Source organism: Opisthocomus hoazin, chromosome 4 (genome assembly GCF_030867145.1).
Source record: "Opisthocomus hoazin isolate bOpiHoa1 chromosome 4, bOpiHoa1.hap1, whole genome shotgun sequence".
Classification (NCBI taxonomy): domain Eukaryota; kingdom Metazoa; phylum Chordata; class Aves; order Opisthocomiformes; family Opisthocomidae; genus Opisthocomus; species Opisthocomus hoazin.
In genome coordinates this window covers 94,632,398-94,658,471 of record NC_134417.1, presented here as the reverse complement: position 1 = coordinate 94,658,471, position 26,074 = coordinate 94,632,398, and the positions used below count along the sequence as shown (strand labels likewise).

General features: G+C 69.8%; 3 protein-coding genes across 6 annotated transcripts; 1 reads left to right on the top strand and 2 right to left on the bottom strand.

The window, feature by feature from the left end:
- Positions 1–2,056: 2,056 nt before the first annotated feature.
- Positions 2,057–4,974, top strand: RARRES2 (retinoic acid receptor responder 2). Its single transcript, XM_075420059.1, has 5 exons — positions 2,057–2,302; positions 3,917–4,021; positions 4,214–4,318; positions 4,412–4,544; positions 4,806–4,974. The coding sequence occupies exons 1-4, from the start codon at positions 2,138–2,140 to the stop codon at positions 4,523–4,525; spliced, it is 489 nt and encodes a 162-aa protein (XP_075276174.1). The 5' UTR covers positions 2,057–2,137; the 3' UTR covers positions 4,526–4,544; positions 4,806–4,974.
- Positions 4,975–5,261: 287 nt separating this feature from the next.
- LRRC61 (leucine rich repeat containing 61) lies at positions 5,262–6,418 on the bottom strand. Its single transcript, XM_075420054.1, has one exon. The coding sequence runs from the start codon at positions 6,391–6,393 to the stop codon at positions 5,572–5,574; it is 822 nt and encodes a 273-aa protein (XP_075276169.1). The 5' UTR covers positions 6,394–6,418; the 3' UTR covers positions 5,262–5,571.
- Positions 6,419–11,375: 4,957 nt separating this feature from the next.
- Positions 11,376–14,665, bottom strand: ZNF467 (zinc finger protein 467). Of its 4 annotated transcripts, XM_075420042.1 has the most exons (4): positions 14,636–14,665; positions 13,704–13,784; positions 13,473–13,571; positions 11,666–13,233 (listed from the first exon to the last, which is right to left on the bottom strand). In XM_075420042.1, the coding sequence occupies exons 2-4, from the start codon at positions 13,774–13,776 to the stop codon at positions 11,753–11,755; spliced, it is 1,653 nt and encodes a 550-aa protein (XP_075276157.1). In that variant the 5' UTR covers positions 13,777–13,784; positions 14,636–14,665; the 3' UTR covers positions 11,666–11,752. The 4 variants fall into 4 exon arrangements, with proteins under 4 accessions (XP_075276154.1, XP_075276157.1, XP_075276155.1 ...); XM_075420040.1 differs by having other exon boundaries at positions 13,473–13,784; XM_075420041.1 differs by lacking the exon at positions 14,636–14,665 and adding an exon at positions 14,373–14,392 and having other exon boundaries at positions 13,473–13,784.
- Between the last annotated feature and the right edge of the window lie 11,409 nt (positions 14,666–26,074).

Here is a 26,074-nt window from a genome sequence, read left to right as displayed (position 1 = left end):
ATGTCTGTTGGCACCTCTGGGTGGTCGTCAGGGGTCTTCAGATGAAGGCTCGTCCTCTTTGTCATGGTGGCCGCTGGCTGACAGAATCACAGAATCACAGAATGTTGGGGGTTGGAAGAGACCTCTGTGGGTCACCCAGCCCAATCCCCTGCCCAAGCAGGGTCACCTACAGTAGGTTGTAGAGGACCTTGTCCAGGCGGGTCTTGAATATCTCCAGAGAAGGAGACTCCACAACCCCTCTGGGCAGCCTGGGCCAGGGCTCCGTCACCCTCAGAGGGAAGAAGTTCTTCCTCATGTTCAGCTGGAACTTCCTCTGCTTCAGTTTGTGCCCGTTGCCCCTTGTCCTGTCGCTGGGCACCACTGGAAAGAGCTTGGCCCCATCCTCCTGACCCCCACCCTGCAGATATTTGTAAGCATTTATAAGGTCCCCTCTCAGCCTTCTCTTCTCCAGGCTGAACAAGCCCAGCTCCCTCAGCCTCTCCTCCTAGGAGAGATGCTTCAGTCCCCTCCTCATCCTCGTAGCCCTGCGCTGGGCTCTCTCCAGTAGTTCCTCATCTTTCTTGAATTGGGGAGCCCAGCACTGGACACAGTACTCCAGATGAGGCCTCACTAGGGCAGTGTAGAGGGGGAGGAGACCCTCCCTCGCCCTGCTGCCCACACTCCTCTTGATGCACCCCAGGATCCCACTGGCTTTCTTGGCAGCCAGGGCACACTGCTGGCTCATGGTCACCCTGTCGTCCACTAGGACACCCAGGTCCCTCCGCAGAGCTGCTCTCCAGCAGGTCCGCCCCAAGCCTGTACTGGTGCCTGGGGTTGTTCCTCCCCATGTGCAGGACCCTGCTTTTGGCTTTGTTGAACCTCATCAGGTTCCTCTCTGCCCAACTGACCTTTGCTTCTGCGCAGACTCTGTTCTGAGGTCACGCACACCATGTCCCTCAAGGTGGTTTTGTTCTGGTCTTGTCATCATCTTGCAGTCTCCTTATCTCCGTGGTTCTGCGCATCTGCTCTCCCAAGTCCGAGCTGCCTAAAGGGATTGTCCAGGAGTCACTCACTGTGCCGCCTTCCCAGTTATTCACGGAGAACCAAGACTGCTTTGGTTTGAATTCATCTGTTGGGGTTCTGATGACGTAAAGCGATATCTTTTGTCTACGTTCACAGGTGTCAATCATAGAGGTCTTTTCCAACCTTCATGATTCGATGATTCTATGATTCTGTGACAGTCTCACCCGGTGCCCGGGCAGATGGCGAGGCCTCGTGGCCTCCCTGCTGGTAGTGGGATGCTGGGGTCCTGGGCAGGGCCTGTGGGGACCGGGCCTGAGTGGCTCCTCCGCCGCGGCCGCACTCCCCAGATTAGCCCTGTGGCCTGGCCCCATGGCCCCGTTCCCCCAGCCTGGCCCAGTGGCCTAGCCCCACGGCCTGGCTCTGCGGCCCTGCTCCCTGGTCTCGCCCCATGGCCTGGTCCCATGGCCTAGCCCCATGGCCCTGCTCCCTGGTCTCACCCCACGGCCTGCCCCCACTGCCCCGCTCCACGGCCTAGCCCAGCGGCCTAGTCCCGTGGCGTAGCCCCATGGCCCTGCTTCCTGTCCTCGCCCCGCAGTCTAGCCCCACGGCCCTGCTCCCTGGTCTCGTCCTGTGGCCTGAAGCCACGGCCCCACAGCCCCGCTCCCTGGTCTTGCCCCATGGCTCCGCTCCCCGGCCTAGACCCATGGCCTAGCCCTGTGGTCTCGCTCCCCAGCCTGGCCCAGCGGCCTAGCCCCACGGCCTGGCCCCACTCCCTGGTCCTGCTCCCTGGCCTGGCCCCTCGGCCTAGCCCTGCGGCCCCGCTCCCCAGCCTGGCCCTGAGGCCTGGCCCCATGGCCCTGCTCCCTGGTCTCGCCCCATGGCCTAGCCCAACGGCCTGGCCCTGTGGTCCCGCTCCCCGGCCTGGGCCAGCGGCCTAGCCCCATGGCCCCACTCCCTGGTACCCACTAGGCCTGGCCCCGCGGCCTAGCAGGCCTCGCCACTCCGGCCCCTCCTCCCCGAGCCCGCGGCAGGGGAAGGGGGGGGCGGGGGGGGGCCGGCCCCGGGGGGAGGCCGGAGGGCAGCGGCCGGGCTCTGGGCGAGCGGCGGCGGAGGAGCAGGAGGCCGCGGGGCAGGGATGAGGCTGCCGGTAGCCCTGTGCCTGGGCCTGGCGGCCTTGGCCGCCGCCGGGCAGGCCCCGCTGCAGCGGCGGGTGCTGCGGGAGGTGCTGGAGCAGTTCCACGGGCGCAGCAGCGTGCACGCTCTCTTCAAGGAGCAAGCGGTCGAAGGGGTGGTGGAGAGGGTGAGCGGCCGGGGGACGTGGGGCGTCGTGGGGAGGAGAGGGGATGGGTGGCAGGGGGTCATGGGGTGAGGAGATGGTGGGTGCTGGGGTGTCATGGGGTGAGGGGACGGGTGCTGGGGTGTCATGGAGAGAGGGGATGGTGGGTGCCAGGGTGTCACAGAGTGAGGGGACGGGTGCTGGGGTGTCACGGAGCGAGGGGACGGGTGCTGGGGTGTCATGGGGCAAGGGGACGGGTGCCAGGGTGTCACGGAGCGAGGCGATGGTGGGCGCTGGGTCCTCACAGAGCAAGGGGATGGGTGCCAGGGGTGTCACAGAGCGAGGGGACGGTGGGTGCTGGGGTGTCACGGAGTGAGGGGACAGCTGCTGGGGTGTCATGGGGGCAAGGGGACGGCTGCTGGGATGTCATGGGGGCAAGGGGACGGGTGCTGGGGTGTCATGGGGGCGAGGGAACGGGTGCTGGGCTGTCACAGAGTGAGGGGACGGTAGGTGCTGGGATGTCACAGAGCGAGGGAACGGGTGCTGGGGTGTCACGGAGCAAGGGATGGTGGGTGCTGGGGTGTCACGGAGTGAGGGGACGGGTGCTGGGGTGTCATGGGGGCGAGAGGACGGGTGCCAGGGTGTCACGGAGCGAGGCGATGGTGGGCGCTGGGTCCTCACGGAGCAAGGGGGTGGGTGCCAGAGGTGTCACGGAGTGAGGGGACGGTGGGTGCTGGGGTGTCACAGAGTGAGGGGACGGGTGCCACGGTGTCACGGAGTGAGCGGACAGCTGCTGGGGTGTCATGGGGCGAGGGGATGGGTGCTGGGCTGTCACAGAGCAAGGGGACGGTGGGTGCTGGGGCCTCATGGAGTGAGGGGACAGGTGCCAAGGGTGTCATGGAGTGAGGCGATGGTGGGTGCTGGGGGGTCACGGAGCAAGAGAACAGGTGCTGGGGTGTCACGGAGAGAGGGGATGGGTGCTGGGGTGTCATGGGGTGGGGTTGGGTGCTGGGGTGTCAGGGAGCGAGGGAATGGGTGCTGGTGTGTCACAGAGGGAGGGGATGGTGGGTACTGGGGTATCATGGAGTGAGGGGATGGGTGCTGGGGTGTCACGGACCGAGGGGACGACGGGTCCCAGGGTGCCATGGGGCAAGAGGACAGGTGCTGGGGTGTCACGGGGCAAGGGGACGGCGGGTGCCAGGGTGTCACGGGCGGCTGGACGCGGGGACGGACCCGCTGGCCCAGCACGCCGTGGTCAGGCCGGTCATCGGGGGCACGCGAGCGGGGGCCGCCGGACCCGGCTACTCATTAACCGCGGGGCGAGCGGCCGCTGGCGCTGGGCCATGCCGGTGCTGCCAGGAACTCCGACGGCAGTGGCTCGGCCGTGCCCATTCCTCGGGATGGGCTGGGGGCTCCGGGGAGCCTCCTCCTCGGACCCCAGATTTGGACCCCAGGGTGGGATTGGGGTCCCGCTGCCCCCCACCCCACCCTGGTGTCTCCCAGCCCGCGGCCGCCTCACTGAGCACTGCCCGACGCGGGGCTGGCTGCGACCGTGGCGGGAGCTCTCGGCGGCACCCAGTGTCCCCATCCCCTCCTGCCCCCCCGGGGCTGAAAAGCTGCCCCCCTGCCCCCCCCCAGGAAGACCCCTCGGGGACGTTCGTCCAGCTGCGGGTCACCCTGGTGCAGACGGCCTGCGGGAAGAGGACGCCGCGGCGCCAGAACTGCAGGGTCCTGGAGAACCGGGTGAGTCGGGGCCGCCGGCCGGCGTGTCCCCCTCCTCGGGGCCGCTGCGTCCCCCTCCGCGTCCCCCCGGGCCCCTCGCCGTGCCGGGGAGGGCTGGAGGGGCTCTGAGTTGTCCTAAGGCGGGGTGAGGCGGGGGGCTGGTCGGGGGTCCTGGGGAGGGCTGGCGGTGACGGGTCGGGGCTCTGTCCGCAGCGGAAACCCGTCTGCCTGGCTTGCTACAAGTTCGACCACGGCGACGTCCCCAAGGTGCTGGACAAGTACCAGAACTGCGGTGCCAGCCATCACCTGGCCGTGAAGGTGAGCCGAGCGCCGGCACGCGTCCCCGCCGGCTGCCGGGACCCCCGCCCGGGACGCGCGGTGGGTGCCAGCCCCCTCTGCTCTACCCCGCAGGAGATCAAGCAGCGGGACGAGGCCGAGTGCCGGGCGGTGGAGGACGCCGGCAAGGCGGTGGACGCGCTCTACCTCCCCGGCATGTACGCCTTCTCCAAGGGGCTGCCGGCCTAGGCGCCCATCGCCACGCCCGGTAGGTGCCGGGGACGCGGGGGCTGGGTGGGGGGGGACGCGGCGCCGGCAGAGCTCCGGCATCGCCCGGTGCTGGCGGGGTGAGGGTGCTTGCCCATGAGGAGCGGAGCCAGACCGGGGTCCCCCCCCACCACGACCCCTCCTGGGGTGCTGGGGAATGTTGGGGAGAAATCCCGCTGGCCCTGGGGACAGGGACAAGGTCACGGAGGGGGCGGGGGGGGGGTCCTCCCGCAGCCAACCCCTCCCCGTGTCCCCTCTCCAGGCCACCACCTCCGCCAGCCCGAGGAGACGGACGCCATCATGGGGGTCCCGGACCCCCCCCAGCTTGTGACCCCCCGAGCTCCGTGTCACCAGAGGACGGTCCAGGAGACGCGACCCCCCCCCCCCCCCCCCACCTGCCCCCCAGCTCACCAGTAAACCCCAGCTCTGGCTCCCATTGTCGCCGCTCTTATGGGGACCGCGGTGGGTGGGTGGGGGGCGTAGGGTGGGCTCAGCCCCACGTCCCTCCAGCCGCGGGGGCTCCGTCACCCCCCTGCCCGTTGTCCCCATGCCGGGAGGAGGGAGGGGGCCGTGGCGGGTCGAGGGGGTGACGCAGCAGCGAGGGGTCTCTGAGGACAGCACGCCTTTACTGCACAGCCCCGTGACAGCCCCCCAGCCCCGCGACGGCCCCCCGCCCCACATGCAGACCCCCCCCCCCCCCCGCCCCACATGCAGACCCCCCAGCCCCACAGCCTCCCCCCCGGGCTGGAGAGAGGGCTCTGGGATGGCTCCAGGCCGTCTCTGCTGCTGCCACGGCTCTGCAAGGGACAGCGAGCCCCCGGTCCCCGTCCCGCAGCCCCCGAGGCGACGGAGCACGCAGGGGGCCAGCCCCAGCACCCCCGGCCAGGTGGGGAGCTGCTGGGGCGCAGCATGGGGCTCGGGCAGCCCCCAGCCCGCCGCCGAGGCCGGGTTCCCTGCGGCTTCTCCAGCGAGGACTGTGCCAGGCTGGCGTCGTCGCGGGGAAGGGTCTCCCGGGGGGCTCTCCCGGCTCAGAAGACGAAGGAGCCGGGGTCGGGGCGGCCCCCCAGCGCCCGCTCCGCCTGGGCGATGGTGTCGTCGGCGCGGCGGCTCAGCTCCCGGCACTCCCGCAGCACCTCCCCGAACTGCTTGTAGGCTTCCTCTATGATGGAGCTGCGTCGCGGCGGCGGCGGCTCCCAGAAACCCGCTTCCACCCAGGGCTGAGCCGCACGCGGCGGTTCGGTACCGGCGTCGGCACCGTCGCGGCCCAGCGAGCCGTCGAGATCACGGCAGAGCTGGTAGAGCTCGCTGCCGCGGCCGGACAGGCGCTCGCCGTCGATGGCTTTGAGCCCTGGCAGCATGGCGGCCACGGCGTCGCGGTAGGCGGGCGCGGCGCAGAGCGGGTTGTCGAGGCGGGCGAGCGGGTCGCGCAGGCGCAAGCTCTCCAACCGCCGCAAGCCGGCCAAGCAGCGGAGCTGCCGCAGCTGGCGGACGCGGTTCCCGGCGAGGTTGAGGGTCTGGAGGCGGCGGCAAGCGCCGAGCGGCTCGAGGCTGGCGACGCGGTTGCGGGCGAGGTTGAGGACGGCGAGGGCGCGGAGGGCGGCCAGCGGGCCCAGCTGGGCGATGGCGTTGCCCGAGAGGTCCAACCACTCCAGGTTGGCGCAGTCGCCCAGGCAGCCGAGGTGGGCGATGCCGCAGCTCCGCAGCCGCAGCAGGAGGATGGACTCCAGGGCGAACTCGCCGGTGCTGGCCTTCAGCAGCTGCGCCGTGATGCGCACCCCTTCCTCCTCCTCCTCCTCCTCCTCTTCCTCATCCTCCTCCTCATCTTCTTCCTCCTCCCCGCGACCCGACATCCCGGGGCCCGCAGTGGGGGTCTCACCCACCGCCCCCCAACCTCCCCCCCCCCCCTCCCCGCACTCACGGCACGGCGGATCCCGGCGGCCCCCGAGGCCCCGCCCCCCTTCCCGTTGTCATGGAGACGAGAGACCGCCCCCAGCCACGTCCAGCCGAGCGAGGAGGGGCGGGACCCGCACCGGGACCGGGACTGGGCACACTGGGACCGGGACCCGCGCTGGGACCGGGCACAGCGGCACCGCAACCCACACTGGGACCGGGACTGGGCACACTGGGACCAGGACCCGCACTGAGACCGGGCACAGTGGCAGCAGGACTGGGACCCACACTGGGACCGGGACTGGGCACACTGGGACCAGGACCCACACTGGGACCGGGCACAGTGGCACCGGGACCGGCGCTGGGACCGGGACTGGGCACACTGGGACCGGGACCCGCACTGGGACCGGGCACAGTGGCACCGGGACCCACACTGGGACTGGGACTGGGCACACTGGGACTGGGACCCGCACTGGGGCCAGGCACAGTGGCACCGGGACCCACACCGGGACTGGGACTGGGCACACTGGGACTGGGACCCGCACTGGGGCCAGGCACAGTGGCACCGGGACCCGCACCGGGACCGGGACTGGGCACACTGGGACCGGGACCCGCACTGGGACCAGGCATAGTGGCACCGCGGCCCGCACCGGGACCGGGACTGGGCACACTGGGACCGGGACCCGCACTGGGACCAGGCACAGTGGCACCAGGACCCGCACTGGGACCGGGACTGGGCACACTGGGACCGGGACCCACACTGGGACCGGGCACAGTGACACCGGGACCGGCGCTGGGACCGGGACTGGGCACACTGGGACCGGGACCCGCACTGGGACCAGGCTTAGTGGCACCAGGATGCGCGCTGGGACCGGGACTGGGCACACTGAGACCAGGACCCGCACCGGGACCGGGCACACTGGGACCGGGACCCGCACTGGGACCAGGGACAGCGGCACCGGGACCCGCACTGGGACCGGGACTGGGCACACTGGGACCGGGACTGGGCACACTGGGACCAGGACCCACACTGGGACCAGGCACAGTGGGACCAGGACCCGCACCGGGATCGGGACTGGGCACACTGGGACCGGGACCCGCACTGCGACCAGGGACAGCGGCACCGGGACCCGCACTGGGACCAGGACTGGGCACACTGGGACCGGGACTGGGCACACTGGGACCAGGACCCACACTGGGACCAGGCACAGTGGGACCAGGACCCGCACCGGGACCGGGACTGGGCACACTGGGACCGGGACCCGCACTGCGACCAGGGACAGCGGCACCGGGACCCGCACTGGGACCAGGCACAGTGGCACTGGGACCCGCACTGGGACTGGGACTGGGCACACTGGGACCAGGACCCGCACTGGGACCAGGCACAGTGGCACTGGGACCTGCACTGGGACCGGGACTGGGCACAGCGGCACTGGGACCTGCACTAGGACCCGCACCGGGACCAGTCACATCGGCACCGGCACTGGGACTTGGACTGGACGCACTGGTACCAGGACCCGCGCCGGGACCAGGCACATTGGCACTGGCACTGGGACCCACACCGTGACTGGGCACACTGGGACCAGGACCCACACTGGGACTGGGCACATCAGCATCGGGACCCGCGCCCCGCGAGCCGCACGCCACCACACCACGACCACGACAATGGCGGGGCGACCCCGGCCCCTGATGCACCCCATGCCGGCCCCGGTGCAGAGCTTGGCATGGGCCAGCCCTCGCTCCGCGGTTTTTAAGACCGTTTCGGAGCCGGGGGGTTTCCATTGCCCACCCGCCCATCGCCTCCAGCGCCCCGGGAGCCACTCGCCCACCGGCACCAGGAGGACCCTGCCCGGACCAGGGGCCGTGGGCAGGTCTGGGAGCCGGTGCCAAGCACCACGGGGACGTCCTGGGTCCGGGAGACGGTGCCGAGGGTGGGAGCATTGCTGGGAGCCGCCAGCGACCCCGGCACATCCCGGTGCTTGGGAGCGGAGGGCAGCGGGGGCCGGGGTGGTGTGGGCTGGCCAACTCTGCCGGTGGCACGGCGTCGGCATCGGCAATGGCGTCGGCACGGGCACACTCGTGGCGCAGCAGATGGGTTTTGCGGCTGAAGCTCGTGCCGCGCTGGGTGCCGATGTAGGGCCGGGGGTCGGTGTGCTCTGCCCAGTGCCCGGCCAGGTTGGTCGTGGAGCTGAAGCGCTTGCGGCACTGCTCGCAGGTGAAGGGCCGGGCGCCGGCGTGTGCCGTGACGTGGGCTGGGAGCTGAAGGAGGCGAAGGGCCGGGTGCCGGTGTGCACCCAAGATGCGACCTCTTGCCAAAGCCGTTCCCACACCAGGTGCAGCGGGGCCGGGGTCCCGCAGCCCCCCCAGGACTGGGACTCGCCCTCGCCCTCCAACAGATGCAGGCTGAGCCGTGCCTGGCAGCAGCACTCGCAGCCACCGTCGTCGGTGCCGGCACCGGCCGGGCTCTGCTCCGGCATTGGGCAGGGCGGCATGGGGAACCACAGAACCGTGAAGGTTGGAGAAGACCTCTGAGATCCTCCAGTCCAACCATCATCCCAACACCCCCGCACCTGCTGAGCCACGTCCTGAGTGGGGACCCTGGGACAGCGGGCACCGGGACTACATCTCCCCGCAACCGCCGCGCCGCCCCCCGCGCTGTGCCGAGATGGTGCCGTGTCTGTCCCGGTGTCTGTCCCCGTGGCTGTCCTGGTGTCTGTCCCCGTGTTCCCCCTGGAGAACTGGGTCTCGCCCCACCGGTGGGTCCGGGGGGTGTGTGGGGGATATGGGGCCATGGCTTGAGGACGGGGCAGTGGGACCTTGGGGGGGAAACGGGACATGAAGATGGAGACATGGAGGACCTGGCCGTGGGGATGGAGGTGGTACAGGGACATGGAGGGGGGGACACGGGACAGGGAGAGGGTGACACGGCAGACCCCCCTGTGGGGATGCTGGCAGGGGGCAAGATGGGGCCTGTCAGGTCCTGGGGCTGCACCAGCGCGGCCGTGTCCCCACAGAAGGGAACCCCGAACCGGGGAGGATCCACAAAGCCCCCCCAGGCACGGATGGGGTTAATGCTCACGGGGGGGCTGGCGGGCACAGCTGACCCGAGCCGAGGGGGTCCTGCACACCGGATGACATCACGGCACTGTGTCACGCACTCCATGTGCTCCTTCATCGGCGAGTGCTGCTGTTCCGTCGAGCTGTCTCCATCCCCACCCCCGAGTCTCGCCTCTTCCTTCCCATTGCCCTCCCCAGCCCAGCGCGGGAGCAGCGGGCGAGCGGCCGCGTGGTTCTTAGGTGTCGCCTGGGGCCGAACCAGGACGAGACCCCACTGAGAGCAATGGGGGGTGGTGGGACCTTCCAACACTGGGATGCACATTTAGCAAAGGCCACCTGGTTTCTTAACCCCAGGGGATCTGCCCATCGAGCTGGCCCCGCCCGGTCAAAACTTCCACATCCTGTAGCATGGGATAAAGTCCCCGCAGTGCACCTGAAGAATATGTTGGGGCAGCCAGTCTGGGCTAGTGCTGCCCATCGGTGGGACTGCTTTTGCTCAAGGACCTAGGTGCACTTGGTGGGTGATCACAGAATCACAGAATGTTGGGGGTTGGAAGGGCCCTCTGTGGGTCACCCAGCCCAACCCCCTGCCGAAGCAGGGTCACCTACAGCAGGCTGCACAGCACCGCGGCCAGGCGGGGCTGGAATATCTCCAGAGAAGGAGAATCCCCAGCCCCTCTGGGCAGCCTGGGCCAGGGCTCCGTCACCCTCAGAGGGAAGAAGTTCTTCCTCGGGTTCAGCTGGAGCTTCCTCGGCTTCAGTTTGTGCCCGTTGTCCCTTGTCCTGTCGCTGGGCACAGAATCACAGAATCACAGAATAGTAGGGGTTGGAAGGGACCTCTGTGGGTCATCTAGTCCAATCCTCCTGCTGAAGCAGGGTCACCTACAGCAAGCTGCACAGGACCTTGTCCAGACGGGTCTTGAATATCTCCAGAGAAGGAGACTCCACAACCTCCCTGGGCAGCCTGGGCCAGGGCTCCATCACCCTCAGAGGGAAGAAGTTCTTCCTCATGTTCAGACGGAACTTCCTGTGCCTCAGTTTGTGCCCATTGCCCCTTGTCCTGTCACTGGGCACCACTGCAAAGAGCTTGGCCCCATCCTCCTGACACCCACCCTTCAGATATTTGTAAGCATTTATAAGGTCCCCTCGCAGCCTTCTCTTCTTCAGGCTGAACAAGCCCAGTTCCCTCAACCTCTCCTCGTAGGGGAGATGTTCCAGTCCCCTCCTCATCCTCATAGCCCTGCGCTGGGCTCTCTCCAGTAGTTCCTCATCTTTCTTGAACTGGGGAGCCCAGAACTGGACAGAGTACTCCAGATGGGTGAAATCTGTAAGTTCCCTGAGTTCTCTGGAGATATTCAAGCCCCGCCTGGCCGCGGTCCTGTGCAGCCTGCTCTGGGTGACCCTGCTTCAGCAGGGGGTTGGACTAGATGACCCACAGAGGGCCCTTCCAACCCCTACCATTCTGTGAAAAGTTCCTGTCCCCCCAGGCCAGCCCCCACTCACAGCCTGCCCACGCTGGCCGTGGCATGGAGCGTTTCCGTTGGCCCGCTGGGCTCTCTGCCTCCAGGCTCCTCGACCCCTGCTCATCAGCTGGACGTGGGCAACTAGAAGTAGCCCTTGATTTCATAGCAACAAGTGAAAACGTGTCATCAACTTTCTTCTCCTCCTCAATCCAAAACACAGCAGCGACTGGGTGGAAAATTCACTCCGTCCCAGCCAAAACCAGGACAACAGCTGACCCAGACTGGCCAAAGGGATATTCCGCGCCGCCTGCTCGGTATCTCAACTGGGGGGAGTCGGCCGGGGGCCACCACGGCTCGGGGTCTGGCTGGGCATCGGTTAGCGGGTGGTGAGCAACGGCACTGTGCATCCCTTGTTCTGTTCATTCTTTTTTTATTATTATTATTTCCCCTCCCTCTTCTGCGCTACTGAGCTGTCTTCATCTCACCCCAAGAGTTTTGCCGGTTTTTCCCCGATTCTCTCCCCCATCCCGCTGGGAGGGAGCGAGCGAACGGCGTTCAGCCGCCCGCCGGGTTAAACCGCGACAGCGGCACAGCCAGCCGAGCGCGCCCCAGAGCAGCATCCCAGCATCAGCCCGGTGCTGGTGGCCCCGCGGCTCCACCACCCTGTGCAGCCGCGCTCGCTCCCGAGACGCCCTCAGGAAAGTTCGAAATAAAGTCGGTTTATTGGCGTTTTTTGGTTCGTTCCTACCGCCGTGGTGCCCGCCGGCCCGGGGCGCAGCGCTGCGGCACGTCCTGGAGCTCAGGGGCAGAGGGCAGCGGGGGCCGGGGTGGCAGGGGCCGGCCAGCTCTGCCGCGGCACGGCGTCGTCGGCGCCGACAGCGGCGTGGGTGCGCTCGTGGCGCAGCAGGTGGGTCTTGCGGCTGAAGCTCTTGCCGCACTGGGTGCAGATGTAGGGCCGGTGGCCGGTGTGAACCGCCTGGTGCCGTGCCAGGTTGGTCTTGGAGCTGAAGCGCTTGCCGCACTGGGCGCAGGCGTGGGGCCGGGTGCCGGTGTGCACCGCCTGGTGCCGCTCCAGGTGGGACTTTCGGCTGAAGCCGCGCCCGCACTGCTGGCAGGCGAAGGGCCGGGCGCCGGCGTGCGCCTTGGCGTGGGCGATGAGGTTGGGGCGGGAGCTGAAGCAGCGGCCGCACTGCGGGCAGGCGAAGGGCCGCTCGCCAGTGTGCACCCGCAGGTGCCGCAGGAGGTGCTGGTTGTGGGCGAAGGCACGGGCGCAGTGCGGGCAGGCAAAGGGCCGCTCGCCGGTGTGCGTGCGCTGGTGCGTGGTCAGGTTGGGCTTGTGGCTGAAGGTCTTCTCGCAGTGGGGGCAGGCGTAGGGCTTCAGCCCCATGTGCCCCCGCAGGTGCGCCGTCAGGTGCCGCTTGTCGCTGAAGCCGCGGCCGCACTCGGCGCAGGCGAAGGGCCGTCCCTCGCGGTGCAGCCGGCGGTGCGACGCCAGGTTCTTCTTCCAGCTGAAGCTCTTCCCGCACTCGGGGCAGGGGAAGGGCTTCTGCTCGGCGGGCAGCCCCCCATCCCCGTCCCCCGGCGCCGGCTCGGCGTGGAGCTGCTGATGCCGCAGGAGGTGCTGCTTGTGGGCGAAGCAGCGGCCGCAACGGGCGCAGGCGAAGGGCCGCTCGCCGGTGTGCGTGCGCTGGTGCCGGACCAGGTGGGTTTTCTTGCGGAAGCAGCGGCCGCACTCGGCGCAGGGGAAGGGCCGCTCGCCCGTGTGCGTCTTCTGGTGGGAGCGCAGGTGAATCTTCTGGCGGAAGCAGCGGCCGCACTGGCCACAGGCAAAGGGCCGCTCGCCGGTGTGCACCCGCAGGTGCCGCGTCAGGTGCGCCTTCTTGCCAAAGCCCTTCCCGCACTGGGCGCAGGCGAAGGGGCGCAGGGGGGATGGGGTCCCGCAGACCCCACAGGGTCGGGGCTCGCCCTCGCCTGCCGGTAGACGCAGGCTGAGCCGCGTCCGGCAGCAGCACGCGCAGGTGTCGGCGCCGGCCAGGGTCTGGTCCAGCAGTGGCCAGGGCGGCGTGGGGAAGGCGGGCAGCGCGCCATAGCCCAGCTCCTCCGGGTACGGCTGCTCCGGTTTGCAGGCGTCCGCGTAGCCCGGCGTGCCAGCGGCGTGGCAGAAGGTGCCAACCGGGGGGTGCCCCGCCGGCACAGCTTCGGCGCCGGGGTCGGCCGGCCAATCGTCGTACTCCTCCTCCTCCTCCTCCTCCACCTTCACCTTCCTCACCAGCCAGTCCTCTGCGGGCACACACGGCGGGGCGGTGGGGATGCGCACCGCTCCCCACGCTGCGCGCGGCACCTTTTGGCGCACCCCACGCCGAGGACGGGCGGCTCCGGCACCGCCACCGGCGATGGCGACCAAGCCACCGCCACCGCAGCCCCCAGGTGTCCGGGGGGTCGCGGCCCAGCTCCGGGCGCACAGCGGGGGTCTGCCACGCCGTTTGCCGTGTGCCAGCACTGCCGGCGCGTGCCCTCACCTGAGCCGCCGGGCTCCAGGCCCCCCAGCTCCCCTGCAGCCCCCCACTCCTCGCCGTCGCCCTCGGGCATCGCCTCCTCCTTGGGGACCACCAGCCGCCCTGGGAAGAGGAAGGGGGCAAAGCCAGGGTCCCCCCCGGCTCCAGGACGGCCCCTGGCCCCGCGGGGACCCCAGGAGACCCCCGGCAGCGGGGGGACGGGTAGGGGATGGGTAGCACCGCCGTGGCACCCACCTGAGCCATCACAGCCTGGTGCCTCCGTCTCCTCCGGCTGCTCCGCCGGCAGGACCGGCTCCGGCTTCACCATGGCGGAACCTGGACAAGGCCAGAGGGGACCGGGCTGAGCCCCCCGAGACCCCCCCGCCTGCGCCCGAAAACCTCCTGTGGGCAATGGGCAGCCCCCCGCCTCCCGCTGTGCCCAGCCCCGGGGCTGGGGGCTGCGGGCGGACCCAGGCCCCTGTGCCCAAGAGCAGAGCCAGGACCCCTGGGAGCTGAACCAGGACACCTGGGAGCGCAGCTGGGACCCCCAGGAGCTAAACTGGGACCCCCAGAAGCTGAATCAGGATCCCCAGGAGCCGAACTGGGACCCCCGGGGGTGAAGCGGGGACCCCCAGGAGCCGAACTGGGATCCCCGGGAGTGGAGCAGGGACCCGTAGGAGCAGAGCTGGGACCCCTGGGAGCCAAACTGGGATCCCCGGGAGTGGAGCAGGGACCCCCAGGAGCTGAACTGGAACCCCCGGGAGCAGAGCTGGGACCCCCGGGAGCAGAGCTGGGACCCCCGGGCCCCGAGGGTCTCCTTCAGGGGTCTGGGCGGCCAAGTGGGGGGGGGGGGTTCAACCGCGGACGCCCCCCCCCCGAAGCCGGCCTGGGGTCGGGTGCCAGCGGCGAGGGGGGGACCCCTACCTCGGGGGCCACGTCCCGGGAGTCACCCACCGCGGACACCCGTGAGTGCCCCCCTCCTCGCCTTTCCCTTCCCTTCCCTTTCCTTCCCCTCCCTTCCCTTCCCCTCCCCCCCCGCCATCCTGCCCCGCCCCCCGCTTGCCCCCGCCCGCCCAGCGCCCTAACCCCCCACCCCACCCCGGGGGTCGCTCCTGCCCCCGGCACCGGTCGCGCCCCCCCCCGTCCCGGTGTCCCCCCCTCCGGTCCCAGTCCCCCCCGGTCCGTACCCGCCGGCCGCCGCCGCCGCCCCGCCTCCCCCGCGATGGCCGCCGGTCCCCCCGCCCCCGCCGCGCCCGCCCCCCCCCCCCAACTCCCCCCCTGGCACCGGGGCTGCAGCGCGCGGGACCCCCCCGCCACGGCCCCGGAGTCCCCCGCGCTGTGCCCCCCCCCCTCGGGTGTGTGTGCCGCCCCCCGGGTCCTGTCCGCGGGGGCACACGGGGGGGACACGGGGGAGGGGACACGGGACAGGGAGGGGAAAACGGGGGGGAACGGGGGACATGGAGGGGGACACGGGGGGGGACATGGGGACATGGAGGGGAAAACGGGGGTGGACGGGGGACATGGAAGGGGACACGGGGGGGGACATGGGGGGCACAGGGGACACGGGACAAGGTGGGGGACACGGGGGGGGAGACACGGGATAGGGTGATGGGGATACGGGGGGGGACACAGAGGGGACATGGGACAAGGAGATGGGGACAAGGGGGGGGCACAGGACAGAGATGGAGACACGGAGGGGAAAACGGGGGGGGACAGGGGATGTGGAGGGGGACACGGGGTGGGACATGGGGGGCACAGGGGACACGGGACACGGGGGGACAGGGAACAGAGAGATGGGGACAATTGGGGGGACACAGGACAGGGAGGGGGACACGGGGGGGAGACACGGGATATGGAGATGGGGACACGGGGGGGGACACGGGACAGGGAGATGGGGACACGGGGGGGGAAACGTTGGGGGACACAGTGAGGGACAGGGGACAAGGAGATGGGGACACGAGGGGACACGGGACAGGAAGATGGGGACACGGGGGACACACGGGACAGGGAGATGAGGACAATTGGGAGCACATGGGGGGGGACATGGGACAGGGAGAGGGGGACATGAGTGGGGAGGCACGGAGAAGCAGGTGGGGACATGGGGGGACACGGCCATGGGGTTTGAGGTGGTGTGGGGACACTTGGGGGGGACACAGGACAGGGAGATGGGGGCACGGGGGGGGGGACAGGACAGGGAGATGGGGACATGGGGGGACACAGAGGGGGACACGGGACTGGGAGCTGGGGACATGGGTGACCCCCCCCATGGGGATGGAGGTGGTGTGGGGACACGGGGGGGGGGGGACACGAGGGGGGATGTTGGGGGTACAGGCGACAAGGAGATGGGGACACAGGAGGGGACACGGGATACGGGGGGGACACGAGGGGGGATGTTGGGAGGACAGGGGACAAGGAGATGGGGACACAGGAAGGGACACGGGACACGGGGGGGCACGAGGGGGGACACGGTGGGGGACAGGGGCCGGGAGATGGGGACACGTGGAGGGAAAAACGGGGGGGGGAAACAGGACAGGGAGTGGGACACAGAGGGGGGGGGACACGGGGGGGGGGAAACAGAAGGGGGGGGACACGGGACAGGGAGATGGGGACATGGGAGGGGGGGACACTGGGGGGGGACGACACACGGGACAAGGAGAAGCAGGTGGGGACACGGGTGATCTCCCCATGGGGATGGAGGTGGTGTGGGGACGGGGGGGGGGGGAGAGGAGACAGGGAGGGGAACACGGGGGGGACACGGGGGGGGGACACAGGACAGGGAGAAGCAGGTGGGGACATGGGGGGGACACGACCATGGGGATGCAGGTGGTGTGGGGACACGAGGGGGTGACATGGGATAGGGAGGGGGACACGGGGGGGACATGGGACAGGGAGATGGGGACACGGGGGGGGACACGGGACAGGGAGGGGGGGACTTGGGACACGGCTGTGGGGATGGAGGCGGTTATGGGGACACGGGGGGGGGGACGACACAAGGGACAGTGCCATGGGGGGAGGGGCCGTGGGGCAGCCCAGGGTCTCCCTGGCCCTGTGGGGTGGGCGGGGAGGGGTCCCCTTTCCGTGGGGTCCCAGCCCCCCCCCCCCCGGCCATTCCTGGGGGGAATGAGCGGGACCAGGACGCGGGGGGGGTCACGGCACATCCGTATTGGGGAGGGGGGCCATATCCTGGTCCCCGGGGGGGGATCCGAGCCTTGATCCTCGGTGCCGGATGCAGGATGCGGATCCATCCCCCCCCCCTCAAATTCCCGAGCACTTCGCCCTGGTGACAGGGTGGGGGGGTTGGGGTGGGGGCAGCTGGGCCCAATCGCCGACTCTGCGGCTGCGACGCAGCCGGTGGCTCCCACCCCATAAAACCGGGGTGGGCGCGGGGGGGGGGGACGGGACACGGCAGTGCCGGAGCCGATCACGGCGGAACCGGGGTCCGGGCGGTAAGAGGGGTTGGGGTGCTGGGTGTCCCTGTGACCGGGGAGTCCATGCAGCACCGGAGCTGCTGCGTGGACTCCCCGGTCGCAGGGACACCAGCGCGGTGGTGGGTCCGCTCTGCCGGTAATGTAGACCCTCTGCCAGTAAGGTCCGTTGCGGCATGGCGGCGGTGCCGTGGGCGCCCATTTGGGTTTTGACCACCCTCCTGCTCCGGGCAGCCGCGGCGGACGCGGACGCCGGGTGAGCTCGCCGTACCGCACCGTGATGCGTCGCCGGTACCCAGTACGCGGTGGGATGGTGATTCGGGGCGAGACGCGGTTGACGAAGCCGCCCGCGCGGCAGGCGTTGGTGTGAGCGGACGGTGGAGGTGACGTTGGAGGAGGAGGTGACGCCACGGCGGGAGGACGCAGTGCCCTGTGCCGAGCTCTACCATTACAGCATGGCCGGTTGGCGCATCGACCGGGACCGCATGCACCGGGCGTACGGCGAGGACGACGGTGAGACCCGCCACGTGGCCCTCTGCTACATCTACAAGTGAGCTTCACAGCGACGCGCAGCACGCGGTGATGCCGGGATGGGGGAGCGGGGACCCATCGCCGTCCCGGTGACGCCGGGGGTTCCCCGCAGACCCCCTGAGACGCGGCCGGTGGTGTGGAACCGTACGGTGCACGCCTGCTGCCACGGCTGGAGCGGACCCCGCTGCACCGAAGGTAAGGACGGATGCCGGGGCACGGCGACGCCGCCGTGCCGTCCTCCCAGCGCTGGCCGGCAGAGACGATGCGCGTCGCCGTTGCGCAGAGGAAGGCTCGCTGGGACGCTGCTACGGTGCGTGGCGCTGCCAAGACGACGCCAGCAGCCGCAACCTCTCCGCCATGAGCCTGGCCGAGTGCTGCCGGCACCCCTGGGGTCACAGCTGGAGGAACAGCTCGGCTGCGCCCTGCGTTGCCTGCAGCCACCTGCCCCTCGGCGGTGGGTGCTGGGGCGACAGGGATGGGATGGGACAGGGTGGGATGGGACGGGGATGGGATGGGATGGGATGGGATGGGATGGGATGGGATGGGATGGAATAGGTTGGGGATCAGGATGGGATAAGATGGGGTGGGATGGGATGAGTTGGGATGATGGGATGGGATGGATAGGATGGATGAGACAAGTTGGGATGGGATGAGATGGGATGGGGCAGGTTTGGATGGGATGGATGGGAGGGGATGGGACTGGATGGGATGGGATGGGATGGGATGGGATGAGTTGGGATGGATGAGCTGGGACGGGTTTGGATCGATGGATGTGCTGGGCTGGATGTGCTGGGATGGGCAGACGGGCCAGGGCGTCACCTCCCCGCCGCAGGAGAGGCGTCGCCGTGGCCGTCGCCTGCCGGCTCCCTGCGCGGTGCGGCGTTCCGGCACCGCGGCCCCTCGGCCGGTTGCCTGACCTGGGCCGGGTCGCGGTACCGCACCTTCGACGGCACGTACTTCCACTTCGCTGGCGACTGCGCGTACACCCTGGCTGCCGCCGCCGACGGCACCTGGGCCGTCTCCATCGCTGCCGACAATCCCCGGGTACCGGCCGGAGGGTCTGGGGGGCAAGAGGGGCGGTCGCCGCGTCCCCACGGCGCGCCGCAGCGAGGGGTCCCGGCACCGGCTGACGCCGCGCCGCTGCAGACGCTGCGCCTGACCTTCGGGACGGAGACGGTGACGGCTCGCGGCCGCGACGTCTCAGTGAACGGCATGGCGGTGCCGGTGGGACGGCCTTACCTGCGCAGTGGTGAGCGCGGCGGGACGCACCGTCCCTCGCCGCCACCGACCCCCCTGCCTGGGGGGTGTCCCCCCGCCGCCCGCCGCGCTGTGCCGAGCCGCCGTCGTGCCGGCAGGGATCGGCGTGGCGTGGTTGGGCGACTGGGTGGTGGTGGCGAGTGGGATGGGTGTGCGGGTGGCATCAGACGGGGCGCGGGCGGTGACGGTGACGGTCGGCGCCGAGCTGTGGGGCGGCACGCGGGGGCTCTGTGGACCCTACAACGACGACCCCGCCGGTGAGTGTCACCTTGACGGCAACGCCGCCGCCGGGACCACGTGCCGGCGACGCCAGGGCCACGGGCCGTGTCCCGCCACCCGCCCCAGCCCCCCCTGTGCCCCCAGACGATTTCCTGCGCCCGACGGGGGACGTGGCCCCCTTCGCCGCCATCTTTGGCAACTCCTGGAAGATCCCGGACTCCGGTGGGGAGGTACCGGGGCAGAGCTGGCGGCTGGGGGGCTGGGGATGCCCAACCTGGCTCGGAGTCCCTGGGGGGGTCACCCCGGCTCTGAGGGTCCCCCCACCTTGGGGCTCAGCCCCCCTGCAGGGACGCAGCCGAGCCCAGCCCTGGCTGCGCGGCGGGCGACGCGGCGCATCGCGCGGCCGAAGCCGTCTGCGGGGAGCTGCTGGGTGAGCCCTTCCGCCAATGCCACGGCGAGGTCAGCGGGCGCTGGGTGCTGCGGGGGGCTGGGAGTGCCGGACCCCCACCCGCTGCCCTCACCTGCCGCCCCACCCCCACGCCAGGTCGACCCTCACGGCTTCCACGCGGCGTGCGTGGAGCTGCTGTGCCAGGGAGGCCACGCCGGGCCCTCGCCGCCCGCCACCGCCTGCGACACCTTCGCCGCCTACGCGCGGGACTGCGCCCGCCGCCAGACCTACGTCGACTGGCGCCGGCCCGGCTTCTGCGGTACGGACTCTGGGGGGCTCCGGCGGCGGCACCCCGCTGCTGCACCCATAAATCCCCCCACCCCAGCACCCCAACGGCTGCTGCACGCACCCCGCGTTTGCATGAACCCCGATAGCTTCTGCGGGCACCCCACTGTTGGGTGCTCCCTGACTTCTGGGGCCTGAACCCCTCTGTTGGGTGCACCCCGATTTCTGGGGCCTGCACCGCACTGTTGGGGGCTCCCCAGTTTCTGGGTTGTGAACCCCTCCATTGGGTGCACCCCTATTTCTGGGGCGTGAGCCCCTTGGTTGGGTGCACCCCAATAGCTTGTGCAGGCACCCCGCAGTTGGATGCACCCCAACTTCTGGTGCGGGCACCCCACCATTAGGTGCACCCCAAAGCTTTCTACTTGCACCCTTCAACTGCGTGCACCCCAGCTACTGGTGCGTGCACCCCTCCATTGGGTGCACCCCAATTTCTGGGGCATGCACCCTTCAGTTGGGTGCACCCCAATAGCTTGTGTGTGCTCCCCTCCATTGCGTGAACCCCAATAGCTTCTGCGGGCACCCCTCGGTTGGGTGCACCCCAATTCTTGGGGCATGAACCCCTCCGTTAGGTGCACCCCAAAGATTTCGGCTCGCGTCCCTCAGTCGCGTGCACCCTAAAAGCTTGCGCGTACCCCCCCCATTGGGCGCACCCCAATTCCTGGCACCTGCACCCCTCGGCCCCGCGCACCCCGCCACGTTCTGTGCGCCATGGCCATGCCCCGAAGCCTCGCCGGCGCTGAGCGCGGGCTCTGTCGTGGCAGAGCGTCGCTGCGGCCCGGGCCAGCGCTTCTCGGACTGCGTCTCCTCGTGCCCCGCCGGCTGCGAGGCCGCGGGCGCCGCCGAACAGGGCGCGTGCCGCGACGACTGCGCCGCCGGCTGCGAGTGCGTGCCAGGGCTCTACCGGGACGGAGGGGTCTGCGTCCCGCCGAGTGCCTGTCCCTGCTACCACCGCCGCCAGCGCTACGCCCCGGGACAGAGCTTCCGCCAGCGCTGCAACCAGTGGTGAGCGACACCGGGGCGCCGCGGGGCGGGGGTCTGACCCGATGGGTGGGCTCGACGCCTCAGTTTTGGGGGTCGTGCGTGGCGGGAGGCATGAAATCCGTGGCGTCGCCTGCCCGGTGAGCGCGGCATCATGGCGGGGCATGGTTGGAGGCGCGACATCCGCAGCATCACCTCCCCGCGGAGCATGGTGTCGCGGTGGGGCATGGCGGGCGTCGCAACATCCGCGGCGTTGCCTCCCTGGTGGGCATGGAGTCGTGGCGGGGCGTGGCGGGCGGCGCGACATCCACGGCGTCACCTCCCCGCGGAGCATGGCGTCGCGGAGGGGCATGGCGGGAGGTGCAAAATCCGCAGTGTCGCCACCCTGGTGAGCGCGGCGTCACCACGGGGCGTGGTGGGAGGCAGGAAAATTCACGGCGTCACCACCCTGGTGAGCGCGGCGACGTTGCGGGGCGCGACATCCGCGGCGTCACCACCCCGCCGAGCCCGGCGTCACCGCGTCCCGTGCTGGCAGCACGTGCCGGGACGGGCGCTGGCTCTGCAGCGGCGAGCGGTGCCCAGGGGAGTGCACGGTGCTCGGTGGCCGTCACTACGTCACCTTCGACCGCCGCCGGTTCTCCTTCGCCAGCGCCTGCGCCTACTCCCTGGTGCAGGTGAGCGCGGCCGCCGCGGTGGCCGTCGTGGTGGCCGCCATGGTGGCCAGGGTGATGGCCACGGGGTCTCTGCCCGGCGCGGGGGGCTCAGTGGTGGTCTCTGCCCCCCAGGACTTCGTGGAGGGGCGGCTGCTGATCACGGCCAAGCACGAGTCTTGCGACGGCCACCAGCCCCTCGGCTGCCACTGGTCCCTTGCCGTCAGCACCCACCGGACCACCGCCCGCCTCCGCGGCACAGGTGACCGGCGGGGACCGTCCCCACGCCCCGACGGGGCCGTGGGTGCCAGGCCGGTGACCATGAACTGACACCCCTCATGGTGGCCATGCCCTGATGTCCCTGCGGTCACTGGTGCCGGCCCAGTGACCGTGCCCTGATGTCCCCATTATGGTCAGTGCCAGCTCAGTGACCATGTCCTGGTGTCCCCCATGGTGACCGGTTCCAGCCTGGTGACCATGCCTTGATGTCCCTGTGGTGGCCAGTTCCAGCCCGGTGACCATGTCCTGACACCCTCCATGGTGACCATGCCCTGATGTCCCCCATGGTGACCTGTTCCACACCAGTGACCATGTCCTGATGTCCCCCATGGTGACTGGTTCCAGCCCGGTGACCATGCCTTGATGTCCCCATGATGGCCAGTGCCAGCTCAGTGGCTATGCCCTGATGTCCCCATGCCCCGAAGGGATGGTGGGTGCCAGCCCGGTGACCATGCCCTGACACCCTCCGTGGTGACCATGCCCTGATGTCCCCATGGTGGTGGGTGCCAGCCCGGTGACTGTGCCCTGATGTCCCCCATGGTGACTGGTGCCAGCCTGGTGACCATGCCCTGATACCCTCTGTGGTGACCATTCCCTGATGTCCTCCATGGTGATCTGGCGACCTCGCCCAGATGTCCCCACGGTGGCTGGTGCCAGCTCGCTGTCCATGCCCCGATGTCCCCGCGGGTGCCATCCCAGAGCGGGTGCCATGACGCCCCCGCTCCCTCCCACCGCAGGCGAGGTGACGGTGGACGGGCGAGAGGTGACGCTGCCCTTCGCCGGCGCCGAGCTGAGCATCCGCCGGGCCTCCTCCACCTTCCTGCTGCTCCAGACCCCCGGCGCCCACATCCTCTGGGGGCTGGAGACCCCCACCACCTACGTCACCCTCCAGCCCACCTTCGCCGGCAAGGTGAGCCCGGTGCCCGATGGCGGTGCCAGGCGGGATGCATCGCAGGGGTCCCGGGGGGCCTCATCCTGACCCTCGGTGTCGGCGCGGCAGGTGCGGGGGCTGTGCGGCACCTACAACTGGAACCAGCAGGACGAGTTCACCACGCCGGCGGGTGACGTGGAGAGCGGCGTCGCTGCCTTCGCCAACAAGTTCCGGGCGGCGGGCGAGTGCCCAGCGCTCAGCCCCGTACCCCCAGAGCCCTGCGGGGCCTTCGCCGGGCGCCGGGAGCTCGCCGAGGCCGCCTGCGCCGTCCTGCATGGCCCGGCCTTCCAGGTGCCAGGCGGCAGCGCGGCGCGGTGCCCGCTGCCCAGCAACCAGTGCCCAGGGACCAGGGACCAGTGCCCAGGGACCAGTGCCCAGTGACTGGTGCCCAGTGCCCAGTGCCCAGTGCCCAGTGACTGGCGATCAGTGACCGGTGACCGGTGCCTGGTGCCCAGTGCCCAGTGACTGGTGCCCAGTGCCTGGTGCCCAGTGCCCAGTATCCATTGCCTGCTGCCCAGTGCCCAGTGACTGGTGCCCAGTGCCCAGTGCCCATTGCCTGGTGACCAGCAACCAGTGCCCGGTGCCTGGTGCCCCGTGCCCAGTTGCTGTTTCCCGGTGCCTGATGCCCAGTGCCCATTTCCTGGTGCCCAGTGCCAGATGCCCAGTGCCCAGTTCCTGTTTCCCAATGCCCGGTGCCTGATGCCCGATGCCCAGTGCCCACTTCCCAGTTGCTGGTGCCTGATGCCCAGTGCCCAGTGCCCACTTCCCAGTGCCCAGTTCCAATTTCCCAGTCCCCGATGCCCGGTGCCAGGTGGCCGGTGCCCGGTGCTGGGTCCCCGGTGCCCGGCGGTGACGTCGAGCTTGGCGCCATGGCCTGACGCCCCCCTCCCGCCCGCAGCCTTGCCACGGGGTGGTGGAGCCGGAGCCGTTCCTCCAGCTGTGCCTGCAGGATGCCTGCGCCTGCCAGGGCGGGCAACGCTGCCTCTGCCCGGCGCTGGGCGCCTACGCCCGGGAGTGCGCTCGGGAGGGAGCCGAGCTGGCCTGGAGGAACCAGAGCTTCTGCGGTGAGGGAAGGGGTGGGGCGGGGTGGGGTGGGATCGGATCGGATGGATGGGATGGAGATGATGGGATGGGATGGGATGGAGATGGGGATGGGGATGGGATGGGGATGGGATGGGATGGGATGGGATGGGATGGGATGGGATGATGGGATGGGGATGGGGTGGGATGGGATGGGATGGGGATGGGGATGGAGATTGGGATGGGATAGGATGGGATGGGATAGGACGGGTGTCAGGATGGGATAAGATGGGGTGGAGTGGGATGGGATGAGTTGGGATGGATGGGATGGGATGGGATGGGATGGGATGGGATGGGATGGGATGGGATGGGATGATGGGATGGGATGGGATGGGTTTGGATGAGATGGATGTGATGGGACGGGATTGGATGGGTTGGGATGGGATGGGATGGCATGGCATGGCATGGCATGGACGGGATGGGATGAGTTGGGATGGATGAAATGGGACAGGTTTGGATGGCATGGATGGGATGGGATGGGATGAGCTGGGATGATGGGATGGGATGGCATGGCATGGCATGGCATGGCATGGCATGGGACGAGTTGTGATGGATGGGATGGGACGGGTTTGGATGGGATGGATGGGACGGGATGGGTGGATGGGCCAGGACAGGGTAGATCAGATCTCATGGAATGTGCCGGGATGGGTTGGGGTGGGACGGTGGTGCTGCCCCCACATTTGGGGGGCGGTGGGAGGCCAGGGGACTGCGGGGCAGGGCAGAGCATTGACGCCCCATCGGTGACGTCCCCATGCCTGTCCCCGCAGAGGTGCCGTGCGGCGGTGGGCAGCTGTACCAGGAGTGCGGCCGTCCCTGCGGCCAGACCTGCGCCGAGCTGCGCCTGGAGGCCGCCGGCTCCTGCCCGGACCTGGCCGGGCTCTGCGTCCCCGGCTGCAACTGCCCGGCCGGGCTGGTACTGGGCGAGGACGGGCAGTGCGTCCCGCCGCGCGCCTGCCCCTGCCGCCATGGCGCCCGCCTCTACCCGCCCGGAAGCCAGATCCGCCGTGGCTGCAACGCTTGGTGCGTGGGGGGCCGGGGGGCCGGGTTGGGGGGGCGACAGGGGGCCGGTAGGACAAGGGACGCCGACGCGGCGCGGTGGGACCTGGCGGTGGCGGGAGACGGCTGATGAAATCCCCCTACGGCCCGTTGGGGATGGCACCGCGGGATAGGTGGCTTTCATTGGACGTCGCCGCCACGGGGCGACGGAGCCGCTGGAGACGAGCCCGGATGGGCTGGGATGGAATGGGATGGGGTGGGATGGGCATGGGATGGGATGGGATGGGGATGGGGATTCGATGGGATGGGGTGGGATGGGGATTCGATGGGATGGGATGGGATGGGATGGGGTGGGATGGGATGGGATGGGATGGGATGGGATGGGATGGGGATGGGGATGGGTGGGGTGGGATGGGATGGGATGGGATGGGATGGGATGGGATGGGATGGGATGGGATGAGTGGGATGGGATGGGATGGGATGGGATGGGATGGGATGGGATGGGATGGGATGGGATGGGATGGGATGGGATGGGATGGGATGGGATGGGATGAGTGGGGTGGGATGGGATGGGGATGGGATGGAGATGGGATGGGATGGGATGGGATGGGATGGGGATGGGATGGGGATGGGCACTGGGAATGCAGGACCCCGGCGTGGGGCTGGCTGGGCGAGGGGCTCCCCAGACGAACGGGGGGTGCTGATGGGTGCTTCCCTCTCTGCCCCTCCTCCCCCCAGCCTCTGCACCAGCGGGTCCTGGCGCTGCGCTGACGCCCCCTGCCCCCCCGCCGCCCTCTGCCCCGGGGGGCTGATCCACGCCCCGGGGTCCTGCCTGCGCCGCTGCGACAGCGCCGAACCCAACGGCACCTGCGCCGGCATCGCTGATGGCTGCGTCTGCCCCCCCGGCACCATCTTCCTGGTGGGCAACCCCCTCCCCAGAGCCGGGGGGGTCCCGGGGTCTGGGGGGGTCGTGGTGTTGGGGGGCCGGGGGCTGGGGAAGTTGGGGGTCAGGGGCACGGGGCGCCATGAGTTGGGGGTCTGGGGGGCATGGGACATCGGGGAGAGGTACGGGGGGGGGGGTCTCACTTGGGGGGGGGTCTCTCACCCGCAGGACGGGCACTGTGTGTCCCCGGAGCTGTGTCCCTGCCCCCACGGCGGGCGGCTGTACCCCCCCAACGCCACCATCGCCATGGACTGCAACACCTGGTGAGACCCCCGACACCTTCCCCTCTCCCCGGACCTCCCCTGTCCTCGGGGACACCGCGGACCCACCCGTCCCCGCGCCAGCGCTCAGCCCCATCCCCCGTCCCCCCTCGCCAGCGTCTGCCGCCGCCAGCGCTGGCACTGCAGCCGGGAGGAGTGCGCGGGGGTCTGCGCGGCGACGGGGGACCCCCACTACGTCACCTTTGACGGACGAGCCTTCACCTTCCGGGGTGACTGCGAGTACCTGCTGGCGCGCGAGACCGCCGGGCTCTTCGCTGTCACCGCCGAGAACGTCCCCTGCGGCGCCCGCGGCGTCACCTGCACCAAGTCGGTGGTGGTGGTGG

Excerpts from the sequence above, each read along its gene's own strand:
- RARRES2 (XM_075420059.1), top strand. The coding sequence starts at position 2,138 with ATGAGGCTGCCGGTAGCCCTGTGCCTGGGCCTGGCGGCCTTGGCCGCC. Across the intron at positions 2,303-3,916 it reads TCGAAGGGGTGGTGGAGAGG|GAAGACCCCTCGGGGACGTT; the intron begins GTGAGCGGCCGG and ends GCCCCCCCCCAG. Across the intron at positions 4,319-4,411 it reads GCCATCACCTGGCCGTGAAG|GAGATCAAGCAGCGGGACGA; the intron begins GTGAGCCGAGCG and ends TCTACCCCGCAG.
- LRRC61 (XM_075420054.1), bottom strand. The coding sequence starts at position 6,393 with ATGTCGGGTCGCGGGGAGGAGGAAGAAGATGAGGAGGAGGATGAGGAA.